Below are 13,272 nucleotides of genomic sequence, written 5' to 3' on the forward strand. Positions count from 1 at the left end.
CGTCATGACTTCACACTGTCCTTGTTAGCTGAATTCATTTCCCAACTGCTTAAATTTTTGGAACAGTTGGCAACTTAATGGTTACTCACCTCATTTCATGAATCATAAGTTACTACTTACTAGGTACTGTGGAAGTGCCAATATTACACAGTTTTGTAAGTTTTCGGGTCTTGAATTTTAATTTCTCAGAACATCTCCAACAAATAATTCTAAAAAAAATTAAGTTCTAATAGGTGTAGTAATTGAAATTCAAAAACGTTACTCAAATTGTGATACATATCTGGCGCACAACAGATGTAGTGTTTATTTCAAAGAAATAGCAACGACATCCCAAAAACACATTACACAATACCATTAACACCTTATTAGTTATTCTTACAACTACTAAGCTATTGCTTCAAATCCTCTGAGTCCACACCATTAGCGTTTCCAGTGTTAGTATATTATTATACTTTGTATATAATATAGCATTGTTATAGCTTTAGCTTTCGGCGCCTTTGTTATCATTGTGTTTGTTCCTTTCGGCTAAAGCATTAGCCTTGCCTTTCGGTGCCTCGCATCTCGCATGGCATGCCCAATATCAGTCTATAAATAGAGAGCTAAGCTCCCTTTGTATAAACACACAACAAATATATATATACACATTTATTCATTTGCTCTCTCTCTCTATCAATTTATTTTACATGGTATCAGAGCCACACATTTAGACAGATTGTTGCATCTCTCGAACTTCTCTGTCTTCTCTATTCAACCACACCAATCTCTTCGTCTCCTCACGACGAATCCATCGCCACCAAAATCATCACCGTCCGACCTTCCACGCGCCTCCACGGGCTGCCAGAAGTTCAGGCCACGCTCACCTTCGTTCTCCGACGCGCTCTACGCGCCTCTGCACTGTCCCGTGCTACTGTGCGCCGCGGCCTTCTCTGCTAACGTGAGCCGCGTGTTTCTGCGTCAGCCGACGTCAGCCCTACTGCTTTCGTGCGCCGCCTGCTGTCCTCTGCTATTGTGCGCCGCGCATCTCTCTGCTAACGTGCGCCGCGCACCTCTCTGCTTTCGTGCGCCGCCTGCTGTCTCCTGCTATTGTGCGCCGCGCACTCTCTGCTAACGTGCGCCGACCGAATTTCTGCTCCTATTTTTTGGTCCAGTCACTCTTTTCCCACTGATTTCGACCTTTTGAATTCACTGGTACCCTCGGATTTTTCAAATTCTACCTCAAAAGTACGCTTTTGCCCTCATGGATCGTCTCGACTCCTCTAACCACCCTATTTCCGTTGTTCTTGACGGGACTAACTATGTCTTATGGGCACAAGCTATGTCTGGGTTTCTCAAAGGAAAGAAACTTTGGCGCATCATCACTGGGGATGTGTGCAAACCCATCCATACAACCACCGAATCCGCTGCCACCACAGACTCCGCTGCCAAATATATCGATCGTCTGGAGGATTGGGATAGTAAAAACTATCAGATCATTACCTGGTTTCGCAATACCTCTATCACATCTATCAGCCTTCAGTTTGGTCGGTTCCAACTTGACTCTGCTTCCTCTCCCGCCAAGGACATCTGGGATTTTTTACAAGAACGCTATCAGACTACTGGCCTTGCTCACCAATATCAGCTTCTGAGTCACCTTCACCGTATGCGCCAAGAACCAACTCAGACCATTAATGATTTCTTGTCTCAAATGTATTATGTTTGGGATCAACTCGCTCTTTCTGAACCTCCATGGGCTTGTACTCAGGATGCTGTCTTGTTTACCACTTACCGTGACCAACATCGCTTGGTTCAGTTTCTCATGGCTCTTACTTCCCGTTTTGAGCCCGTACGAGCTTCTCTCCTCCATCGCACTCCTTTACCCACTCTTGAGCAAGCAATTTCTGAACTCTTGTCAGAGGAAACTCGGTTTGGTACTCTCCATCCGCACCCTGTGGACTCTGTTCTTGCTACTCCCCAGACTAAGAGTTCTCATTCCCCTCCTTCACCACAGAAGTCAACCTTCTGCAACTACTGTCAAAATCGCAGTCTTCCGTCGACTCATCTTCTGGTTAATTGTCCTGTTCGCCTCTGTCGGTTTTGCAACAAGACTGGTCCTGGTCATCTCCAGCAAGATTGCTTCCGCAATCCCGCCCGTGCTTCTCGCAATGGTCCTTCCCCCGGGCATTTTTCCCGCAGCACCTCCCATGGTCGGTTCCAACGCACTGCTGCTGCTGCCTCAGAGGATGTACCTTCTCCTGTCCCTATAGATCCTTCCACTCCAGTCTTCTCTCACACAGATGTCGAAGCCATGTTTCAACATTTTTTGCAAAAATCTGGTACTCCTTCCTCTCCTGCCTTGTCTGTCACTGCAGGTAACACTTCCTGGTACTTTGACTCCGCTTGTTGTAATCACATGACCTTTGACTCTACTATTTTTACTCCTATCTCTGTTACTCCTCATGTTCCTTCTATCCATACTGCTGATGGGTCTCTTCTGTCTGTGAGTCATGTTGGTTCTGTTTCCACCTCTCACTTATCTTTATCTCATGTCTATCTTATGCCTGCTCTCACTTTAAATCTTATCTCCATTAGTCAATTATGTGAGCATGGTCTAACTGTTACCTTTTCTCCTACTGGTTGTTTGGTGCAGGACCCTCGGACGGGGCAAACCCTTGGGATAGGCCGTAAGCATGGACGCCTCTACGAACTTATCCATCTTCATGTTCCGGATTCCTCTCAGATCACAGCTCCTACCACTACTACCACTGCTCCTCGTTTATCTCCTTTTCAGCTTTGGCACTATCGTTTAGGCCATCTTTCTGCTGGTCGTTTAAAAACTTTAATTTCTAGTGGTCAATTAGGTCCTGTCAGTTCTGATGCTTTAGATTGTGTGTCCTGTCAACTTGCTAAACAACCTGCTTTGTCGTTTAATAAAAGTGACTCTGTTTCTCTTGCACCATTTGATCTCATCCATTCTGATATTTGGGGACCCTCTCCTACTCCCACTATGGGCGGAGCCCGCTACTTTGTTGTTTTTATTGATGATTTTTCCCGTTTTACATGGTTGTTCCTTATGAAAACTCGCTCTGAGCTCAAACAACTTTATTACAATTTTGCTGCAATGGTTAACACACAATTTTCTAAAACTATTAAGATTTTTCGCTCCGACAATGCCATGGAATATAAAGATTTTGACTTTCTTTCCTTCCTTCAGAGTCATGGTACTCAACCTCATCGTTCCTGTCCCGGTACGTCTCAACAAAATGGCCGTGCTGAACGGAAACATCGGCATCTTCTCGACACTACTCGTGCTCTTCTTCTATCTTCCTCTTGTCCAGAACATTTTTGGGGAGAGGCAGCTCTCACTGCTGCTTACACTATCAATTGTATCCCTACACCTGTCATTCATAATCACACTCCTTATGAGCGACTACACGGCACCCGTCCTCCTTACACCACCCTTCGAGTCTTTGGCTCTGCCTGTTTTGTTCTTCTCCAACCTCATGAACGTACCAAACTTGAACCTCGTTCCCGCCTTTGTTGCTTCTTGGGCTATGGTATTGAACATAAAGGGTATCGTTGTTGGGATCCTCTCTCCCAACGACTTCGTATCTCTCGTCATGTGGTCTTTTGGGAACACAAAATGTTTTCCTCTCTCTCTCTCTTCCGTTTGTCTGTTCCCTCCCCCTCTCTGTTTTTTACTGATCCTTTCACCGATCTATTTTCTGATGATCTTCCTCCTCCACCCACGCCAACTTCTCTAGAGGTCGCCTTGCCTGCTGGACTGTCCCCTGCTCCTGCTTCCTCTGATGGTCCTTCTCTTCCTTCCTCGGCCTCCTCCCCTCCTGCTGAGTCTCTTCCACTGGCTCCTCCTCCGTCTGCTCGCCCACGCCGGGTAACACAACCTTCTACTCGTCTTCGTGACTTTATTGTTGGTTCTACTGCTTTTTCTACTTATGAACCGACCTCCTATCGTGAGGCTCGCTCTAATCCTCTTTGGCAGCAAGCTATGACTACTGAATTGCAGGCCTTAGCCAAAACTCATACTTGGGATATTGTTGATCTTCCTCCTGGCAAGTCTGCCATTGGCTGCAAATGGGTATACAAAATCAAGACTTGTTCTGATGGATCTATTGAGCGCTACAAAGCCCGCCTTGTTGCCAAAAGCTTTAACCAAGAATATGGTATTGACTATGAAGAGACCTTTGCTCCTGTTGCTCGTCTCACCTCTGTTCGCAGCTTGATTGCTGTTGCTACCTCCCGCCACTGGGATCTTTATCAAATGGACGTCACCAATGCTTTTCTTAATGGTATTCTTCTTGAGGAAGTCTACATGCAACCTCCCCCTGGGTCTGATTATCCACCTCCTAAAGTCTGCAAACTTCGGCGTGCCTTATACGGTCTCAAACAAGCTCCCCGCACTTGGTTTGCCAAGTTCAGCTCTACTATTCATGACTGTGGCTTCACCTCCAGCTCTTATGATACTGCTCTTTTTATCCGGAAAACAGCTCAAGGGACCACCCTGCTTTTACTTTATGTGGATGACATGATTATCACCGGTGATGATGTTGATGGTATTCTTCGCCTTAAACAGTTTCTTAGCCACCATTTCGAGATGAAAGACCTTGGTCCTCTCAGCTATTTCTTGGGTCTTGAAATCTTCCATGATTCTACGGGTTCTTTTATCTCTCAAGCTAAGTATACCTCTGATCTTCTCACCCGTGCTGGTCTTACGGATTGCAAGACTGCCTCCACTCCTCTCGAGCCTCAGAGTCGTCTTACCCCTCTTGATGGCACTCTTCTCTCTGATGCTACCCTATATCGACAGCTGGTTGGCAGTCTTGTCTATCTCACTGTTACTCGTCCTGATATTGCCTATGCAGTTCATATTGTCAGCCAGTTTATGTCGGCTCCTCGTACCCCTCATTATGCTGCCTTACTTCGTATCCTTCGGTATCTCAAAGGCACCATGTTTCATGGTCTTCATTATTCCGCCCGCTCCTCTCTCCAGCTTCGTGCTTTTTCCGATGCTGATTGGGCTGGAGATCCTACTGACCGCCGGTCTACTACTGGGTTCTGCTTTTTTTTGGGTGATTCTCTTATTTCTTGGCGCAGCAAGAAACAATCTCTTACTGCTCGTTCCAGTACTGAGGCCGAATACCGTGCTCTTGCTGATACTACTCAGGAACTTCTCTGGCTTCGTTGGCTTCTTACTGATCTGGGTGTTCCCTCCTCTGGTGCTACTGACCTTTTTTGTGACAATCACAGTGCTCTTCAAATTGCTCACAATGATGTTTTTCATGATCGCACCAAACATATTGAGATTGATTGTCATTTCATTCGCCAGCATGTTACCTGTGGTACTGTCCATCTTCTCCCTATTGCTTCTGTCGATCAACCCGCTGATATCTTCACTAAAGCTCATCCTCCTGGCCGCTTCACTGATCTTGTTTCCAAACTCAACTTGGTTGATGCTTTCCCTCCTTGAGTTTGCGGGGGGATGTTAGTATATTATTATACTTTGTATATAATATAGCATTGTTATAGCTTTAGCTTTCGGCGCCTTTGTTATCATTGTGTTTGTTCCTTTCGGCTAAAGCATTAGCCTTGCCTTTCGGTGCCTCGCATCTCGCATGGCATGCCCAATATCAGTCTATAAATAGAGAGCTAAGCTCCCTTTGTATAAACACACAACAAATATATATATACACATTTATTCATTTGCTCTCTCTCTCTATCAATTTATTTTACATCCAGAATGAGACCAGTATTCCTTAACCAGCTGCCCAAACAGCGAACCCTCTTTACTCATGAGCTTCATCGGCTCATCATACTCCACCAATTGCCCTGCAAATGTAAACAATGCAGAATTTTCATTGTGCACACAAGGATATATGATGCATTGCAGTTAGATTGCAAGTTCATATAGTAATTTGACCGTTTAGTGGCCAAACGGTAATTTGAGAGATTTTTCAAGATTGTCAGATCAGGTTGAAAACCCCAAACACATTTTGAGTGAAAATTTACTGTTTTCAAAAAATATTTGACTACTCGACTTAGAGTTTCAGTCAAATTCATTTTGAGTTACGAGTAATAGAAATTCCGAGATCTTGTTTTTTTATTGTGTTTTCATTCATTTTATACGCAATTCTACAAGGACTCACCGTCTTTAACAGCAAGCACCATTGTGCAGTCCATCACAGTTGGAATTCTGTGGGCTACTGTGATGACAGTGCAGTCTGTAAATTCTGTCCGAATGGTTTTCTGTATGATGGAGTCGGTTGCATTGTCGATTGATGCAGTGGCTTCATCAAGAACCAGTATCTTCCTTCTCTTCAGTAACGCTCGTCCCAAACAAAATAACTGTCGCTGTCCCATGCTCCAATTTGATCCGTCTTGCACAACTGCAAAATATGTTGTTAGTTAACAACTTTTAGAAGAAAGGTCAATTTGTATGCCTACAAACTCTTCAATTTTACCTAAAGAGTTCAAGCCCTCTGCTTTCTCTTGAACTGCCTCTCGAAGCTGACATTTTTCAAGAACCTTCCAAAACATGGTTTACAATAGAATCAGTAATTTTGTTTGGAAAACTGTTTCCAGAAACTGAATTCAGAAATGTTTTCTGAAAACAACCCTTTGGAAATACCAAAAAGTTGTTTTGAATTATTGAAGACTGGTTTTGTTAAAAAAAACAAAAATGAAAATAACGAATGCTTTACTATTTCCTCTTTTGTCTATATATGTTAGACAGATGCTTGAAATCATGAAAAGAATGTATGGAAGTTAAAGTTTAATGCCTAAAAAAAAGTGAAATTTGATTTGATACAACTTATCTTCAAATCAGAAAATAAAATTTAAAACAAAAGACTACCACTATCTTCCACCTTGAAGGCTATGCATAGCAATTAGTGATTAGTATTTCTGATCCACAGCTAATTAGTATAACAATTCAAGAACATGTATAACCACTTAAAATAGTAGTTTTATGTCTTTTTTTTTTTTTTTTTTGTTAGTAGAACAATCAAAATTTGGTCTTTTAGCTCAAGTTAGATCTAGAAACCTTACCTCCCATATTTCCTGATCAGTGTGTTCTGATAACGGGTCTAGATTGAATCTCACAGAACCACAAAAGAGAGTTGGATCTTGTGGAATGACCCCAAAGTGTGATCTAAGGTCATGAAGCCCGATCGTACTTATATCTAGATCATCAATAATGATCATTCCCTCCGTAGGCTCCACCAAGCGAAACAAGGCACTGATCAGAGTCGTCTTCCCACTACCGGTTCTTCCAACAATCCCAATTTTGTGCCCTCCTTCGAACACGCAACTGACCCCTCGAAGCACCAGAGGAGCATTAGGCCGATACCTAACCTGCTCAATATCATTTAATGAAGTTTCAGATTGTAAAACAAAGAAAGCAATGAAATCGATTACCATATTGCCAATTTTTTTTTACCTTCAAATTACAGATCTCCACTTTACCAACTTCTGGCCAGGTCAATGCAGGTCGATTGCTTTCTATTATTTCAGGGGCTTCGCTAGGAATATGCAAGTACTGTTCTAGCCTTTCTACAGAAATAATCAAATTCGATATCATGCACTGGCTTTGGACAGAAGCAACTACGAACAAGTTCAGCGAAAGACCATATGATAGAGCCATTCCAATATATCCTGGATGACAAAAAAAACGCTCATTGGATGATCATACGATTGATCACTATCATTTAGATGAAATGTTTGATATTAGGCAGCACAATTTTTGTGCTGTCATATGAAATTATGAGAGAAAAAATTGGACAAGTGATAGTGTATTAGTGATAATGATTACAAACCTGATTTAGAAGCTTCGAGTGGGAACAAAGTCAATGCAAGCGCAGAGCAGGAGAGGACAATTGAACACAGGATTTCTAGGCGTTGGATCAACCACTCGTTTGCTGAAAAATTGTGGAAGAATGCACTCGCGTTTGCATCAATAAGGCGCAAGTTCTCTGAAAAGAATCGATCTTCCTCTCCAAAAGCTCTAACAGTCACTACTCCAGCAATGGATTCACCAAGATGGCTTGCAAGTGAAGACTTAGTTGTGCCAACGATTCGCATCAACTCCTTTGCAGAAACAAAGTAGAATCTCTGTATGAAAAGATTAAAAAACGTATAAATAGTATGGTGGTTTGCGCGCACACCACCCTTGTGTTATGTGCACTTTTTCTGTATCTCTAAATTTTCTCATCCCTCTCATTTTAAATTCGTGCAAAAAAAATAAAAAAACAGAATATATTACCTGTAGGAGTATGGTAACATAAACCATGGGTATGATGACAATCAAGATTGGCCAGGTGATGATAGCCAAAACGCAGAAGCTAAAATATGTGTTCATCGTTGTCCCTATGCTCACACTGAACTTGAATGCCAATTCAAGGTCCACCATATTCAGATCCGACGATACCTATACCCCAAAAATAAAAATTTGAGGCAAAATCTCATAAATTTGTCGAAGCATAATATACATTGTTTTACACAGTAGAGATTCTTACCCGGCTGAGAATTCTTCCCAATGGCGTTGAATCGTAGAAGGACATTGGAGCTCGGAAAAGAGATGTCATTAACTTGGAAAAAATAGATTTTGAAGTTTTAAGGCCTAAAACAACTACAAAATAAGATCTAACGATCAAGAAGATCGACATTCCACACCCAATCAAAGTGTAAACTAAGATCAATTCCAATCTGCTGACACTATAGTCTTGTACGTCGGCAGCCAACCAGAGACTCTGTACAAATTGCCCAATTATGTAGATAATGTGAACGATAACAGCCAGAGAGAGGTACAAGAAGCCATTGCTCTTATTCAGATACTGTATGTAAGGCTTGAAACCGGCATCGCCTGTTTCTCTTTCTTCTTTCTTAACCAGCTGGTCTCCTAATGATTCTTTTAGCTGTTCCTTGGTATAAATTTTCTGGATTTCTTCTTTGGAGGTTTTAGGCCTTTGAGAAGAGTACTCGGTTTGCATCTCAGAACCGGCAGTGTCTTTGTGAGCGTTGACAAGGATTTGAAATTGTTGACTAGAAGTTAGCAACTGATCATAGGTAGCTGCTTCCACGATCTTTCCATCCGACATTAACTGTCAACAAAATCAATAATGAACAAAATATGTGAACCGCTTTACTAAAAGAATTCAAAAACCAACATGTAATGTAAATTTAAGGACAACAGGAAAATTTACACAAAAGTACTTAAATTCCTAACCAAGATAGTATCAAATGCTGGAAGGAAGTCGACTTGGTGTGTCACAAGCAAGACAGTCTTCCCTGCTAGAGCTTCCATGACATATTCCTGGACATAACCCATATTAGCTTCAAAAAAAATAAAAAATAAAAAAGATTGAGATGAGAATTATGATCACATTAAATAAACTGGTTGCAGTATGTGCATCAACAGCACTGAATGGATCATCCAAGAGATAAACATCTGCGTCTTGATATAGTGCACGTGCAAGTTGAATGCGTTGCTTCTGCCCACCACTAAGATTAACGCCCCGTTCTCCTATTATGGTGCAATCGCCAAATGGAAGCATCTCGAGGTCCTTTATTAGGGAACACTTTTCAAGTACTTCTTGGTATCTATGGAAATCCATGTTGGACCCAAAGAGAATGTTTTCTTGTATGGTTCCTGTTTGGATCCATGCTGTTTGAGCAACATAGGCAATCTTTCCATGTACTTGAACCTGGAAAATGAAGCAGAAACCACACGGGTTGAATAGAGTATATTGGTCTAGAGTCTGTAGTAAAAACTTTTCATTCTTGTACTTCCATAGATGTGGAGAACAAGACATTGTGTGTGCCATTGTGGTTTAGAAAAGAAAGAAGTGAAAATGAAGACTTACTATGCCATTGATGTTTGAAATTTCTCCAAGAATTGTCGCTATAAGGGTTGATTTACCCGAGCCAACCTCTCCACATACAGCTATCTTCTCACCAGGTTTAACCGCCAAATTTATGTCGGTTAGAGTAGGCTTTAAAGAACTAGCATCCCATGAAATCCTAGAGGAATTGATAAATATAGATTGCTCGTGTCCCTTTGCATCGTGCTTTTGCTTCATATGCCTATCCTGCAACTCAGGTGCCTCGAGAAATTTCACTATTCGAGTGAACGAAACTTTTCCCTCAATAAACACTGCCCCAATATCAGGGATCAGCCTGATGGGCTCCTGAAGGATTCGCAGCGTTGCGAGAAACGTAAAAACATTGCTAACATTGAGAGGAATTCCAAGAAAGTAACAAGTCCAGAAAGTAATAGCTGAAACTATGGTTGGGGACGACCAAAACAGAACCAAATGGTACCCTCTTTGTGACAGAACAGCCGCTAAATAGCTTGATTCATCATTCCTTAGCCTTGCTATAACGCTCTTGAAATGCGTCTCCCAAGCATACAACTTCAAAACCTTCATGTTTCCGAGTGCCTCGGTGATTGCCTTTAGCCTCTTGTCTTGTGCTGCCATGAGCTTTGTCAGGTGTTTGTGCTGTAATTTGGCCACCGGGTAATTTCCAAAAACAGTCACAATGATCACTACCACCGCCGCAATAGTTGCTAACCCCACAGAATAGTACATGATAATAAACGCGAGGCATATCTGAAGGCTCGTTGTCCATATCTGATGAAACCAGTATGGAAATTCCCCTATTCTATACGCATCAACCGTGACATAATTTGTTATCTCCCCCGGAGAGTGAGTGGTCTTCGCAGCATTTGAAAGTCGGAGTTGCTTCTCATAGATTGCTGCAGATAGCAAAGATCTTACTTGCAGCCCAATTAGTCTAGTTTGGAAGTACCATTGTCTCTCCGACACTGATTCCAAGCATTTTGCAAGGAAAAGCCCCAAGGTAAGCGCATATCCCTCATATTTAAACGCTTCTTTGCCTTGTGCAACATCGATAAAAGCTTTCAAAAGCACCGGTCCTGTAGACAGTGTGAGTACTTTGAGCAACGCAAAAAACCCGGATATCAAAAGAGCTCTCCTCTGGCAGAAAAAGATTGTCGACAGAAAAGGAGGGTTCTGTGCCGTTCCTTTCTCTTTTCGCTTCCTTAGCTCCTCCATAAACGTCAAGTAACACGTCTCTGCTCGATCAACTTCACGTAGCTTTGGAATATCTTTGTCCTCGAGAACTTTCGCCTTGCCTTTCTTTAGTAATGGATTCAACCACCAAAATGACATTTTGCTTAAAAATCCAGCCTTGGCGAAAGGAGTTACATCGTCATCTGACTCATCTGTGTTGATTTCACCATCCTTATTAGCTTCTTTAGATTGTAAAGGTTCATAGAGTGAATCAAACTTGGTGTTGGGCTCAATCCCCTCATTTTTTTGAGCTCGAAAAGCACAAAAGATCATTAGAATTGCTACGGGAAAGGTCATGATATCTAGCACAGTCTTAACCGATGCTACTCTCTCCTCAATGGCTTCCCAAACAGATGGAATGCATAGAAACACTGAAAACAACAAGGCAAGTACAGAACAAAGCTTTACTGTTACGATATGTCGACTCTGTTGCGTATTGAGGCTCACAATTAGACTCAGCAACAACCATGTAAAGCCCTGAAACAACACCACTAGCCATTGATGAAGAGGTATTAAACTATATTCTGATCTCAATTTCTCTTGAATTGTCCAAACCCCGAAACCCAAGTAAGCAAAGCCTAACCCGCCATTGAAAATGGCTGAGGAAATTGGCAAACAGTAAAGGGAATGGGGCGAGGCTACGACCTTCTTTGAGTTTGATTTGTAGATGACAGTAAACAAACAGATGAGAAAGACAATGATATCAAAAGCAATGACCAAAACATGGTTGGGGCATGAATGTGGATTGAAAATTGCAGCAAAGCCTGATGTGCAGTTGTGTTCGTGTGAACACGCAGAACTTCCACAGAAACTGGTCCATGGACCTTCTTCCATTCTGTATTTTCTTGTCTTTAAGATGCTGCAAATCTGAAACAATGGATAAGAGAGTCCTATAGATCAGACATTTGGTGATTGAAGATGAAAAATTAAGTGTTGATTGTTAAAGCAAAGCATAACCAGTGTTCAATGTATGAGGTACGCGTGGGATGAAAGCTGCAGAAACCCTAAACTTGTTGGCAAACTGTTTTTAAAAACAACCCAATTTTTAGGAACCACCAAAACGCTGTTTTTTAGCTTTTCAAAAACTATTTCGGCACAAAAGGTGATATGGAAATAGTTTGCGTTTTCAAACTTTTCATTGTTTTGTTTCCGAAAACACGAAAAATAAAAACAAAAAGGAACGAAAACATAACCAAAACCGGCTGTGGAATGTGATTCTACAAACCCACTGCACTTGATCATTCACTTGCATTCCCACGCTTAGAAATTTGTTTTTAGAAGTTACTGTAAACACTTTGCTTAAGAAAACAGTGTTTTCAGTACTATCACCAGCATAAAATGTTTTGGTCAGTGTTATATCTGAGAAAGATAAACAGAATTTCCCTCTTGGGAACAGATTTTCCAGGAAAATTGAAAATTTAGACCATGAAATCTGAATCTATTTTGGAATTTAACTTCCTAAGCTTGTGGAAACCAAGCAGAGAGACATAGAATATGAAAAAACAAACCTCCTTAAGCAGTACCTTTCACTTTGAGCGAAAAACAGCAGAAATCAAAGTCCTGAAATCATTGAACAGAGAATATGAATACAAATACTATGATATCTATGTGATGGAAACAGAACAAATATTCAGACACTTCACAGAGATTTAGAGGAGAGTCTTAGTGTCATCTTGCTGAGAACCAGGTTTACCACAAAAAAAAAAAAAAAAAAAAAATTTCTCAACAAAAGAACCAGACACTCTCAATTTATTTGCTTCGATAGTACAAAAAACAATAATAGTGATTACCCATCTCTGACTGTTTCTAGATGAGATGGTGATGATGAATATATAATGTTATAGCAAAGAAGCTTAGGCACATGTTAAGGTAAGGGTGATGATTGAGATCCCTCCAATCACCACCTCCTACAGACGCGTGGCAGGTAGTGATTGGAAGAGAAAGAATAAAAAAAAAGAAAGAAAGAAAAAGTAACCAATCAAGTGAAGAGGGGGTCAAGGGGGTGGGGAAAAAAAGGGGTCCAAGTCATTATTCTAAAGATAATTTATTCACTAGTTTTGAATCTGACTCTTGCAATCAATAATTACAACATAAAATTTTACAGGTGGAATTCATCGAGGCGTAAATGTAATACATTTGGCCGGTTAATATATAGTTTATTAGTTAATTTATTTGTATTATTTTATAA

General features: G+C 41.3%; 1 protein-coding gene across 9 annotated transcripts; it reads right to left on the reverse strand.

The window, feature by feature from the left end:
• Positions 1-219: 219 nt before the first annotated feature.
• On the reverse strand, positions 220-12,986 carry LOC114272333 (ABC transporter C family member 10). Of its 9 annotated transcripts, XM_082896288.1 has the most exons (14): positions 12,875-12,986; positions 12,593-12,644; positions 9,855-11,951; positions 9,375-9,695; positions 9,218-9,304; positions 8,508-9,092; positions 8,255-8,419; positions 7,809-8,103; positions 7,433-7,647; positions 7,042-7,347; positions 6,456-6,519; positions 6,141-6,380; positions 5,729-5,823; positions 220-428 (listed from the first exon to the last, which is right to left on the reverse strand). In XM_082896288.1, exons 3-14 carry the CDS (start codon positions 11,916-11,918, stop codon positions 390-392), a joined length of 4,476 nt encoding a protein of 1,491 aa, XP_082752414.1. In that variant the 5' UTR covers positions 11,919-11,951; positions 12,593-12,644; positions 12,875-12,986; the 3' UTR covers positions 220-389. The 9 variants fall into 9 exon arrangements, 6 of the variants coding, with proteins under 6 accessions (XP_082752414.1, XP_082752413.1, XP_082752418.1 ...); XM_082896287.1 differs by lacking the exon at positions 12,875-12,986 and having other exon boundaries at positions 12,608-12,802; XM_082896292.1 differs by lacking the exon at positions 220-428 and having other exon boundaries at positions 5,625-5,823; positions 12,608-12,644; positions 12,875-12,947.
• Positions 12,987-13,272: the final 286 nt, after the last annotated feature.

Source organism: Camellia sinensis, chromosome 11 (genome assembly GCF_055761805.1).
Source record: "Camellia sinensis isolate YWXY chromosome 11, ASM5576180v1, whole genome shotgun sequence".
Lineage (NCBI taxonomy): Eukaryota > Viridiplantae > Streptophyta > Magnoliopsida > Ericales > Theaceae > Camellia > Camellia sinensis.

What these genes read in the sequence shown, in the direction of transcription:
- LOC114272333 (XM_082896288.1), bottom strand. Translation starts at nt 11,918, where the DNA reads ATGGAAGAAGGTCCATGGACCAGTTTCTGTGGAAGTTCTGCGTGTTCA. An exon ending in TTTCAAACATCAATGGCATA is followed by an intron (nt 9,696 to 9,854) that starts GTAAGTCTTCAT and finishes TTCATTTTCCAG; the next exon opens with GTTCAAGTACATGGAAAGAT. An exon ending in ATGTTACCATACTCCTACAG is followed by an intron (nt 8,104 to 8,254) that starts GTAATATATTCT and finishes CTTTTCATACAG; the next exon opens with AGATTCTACTTTGTTTCTGC.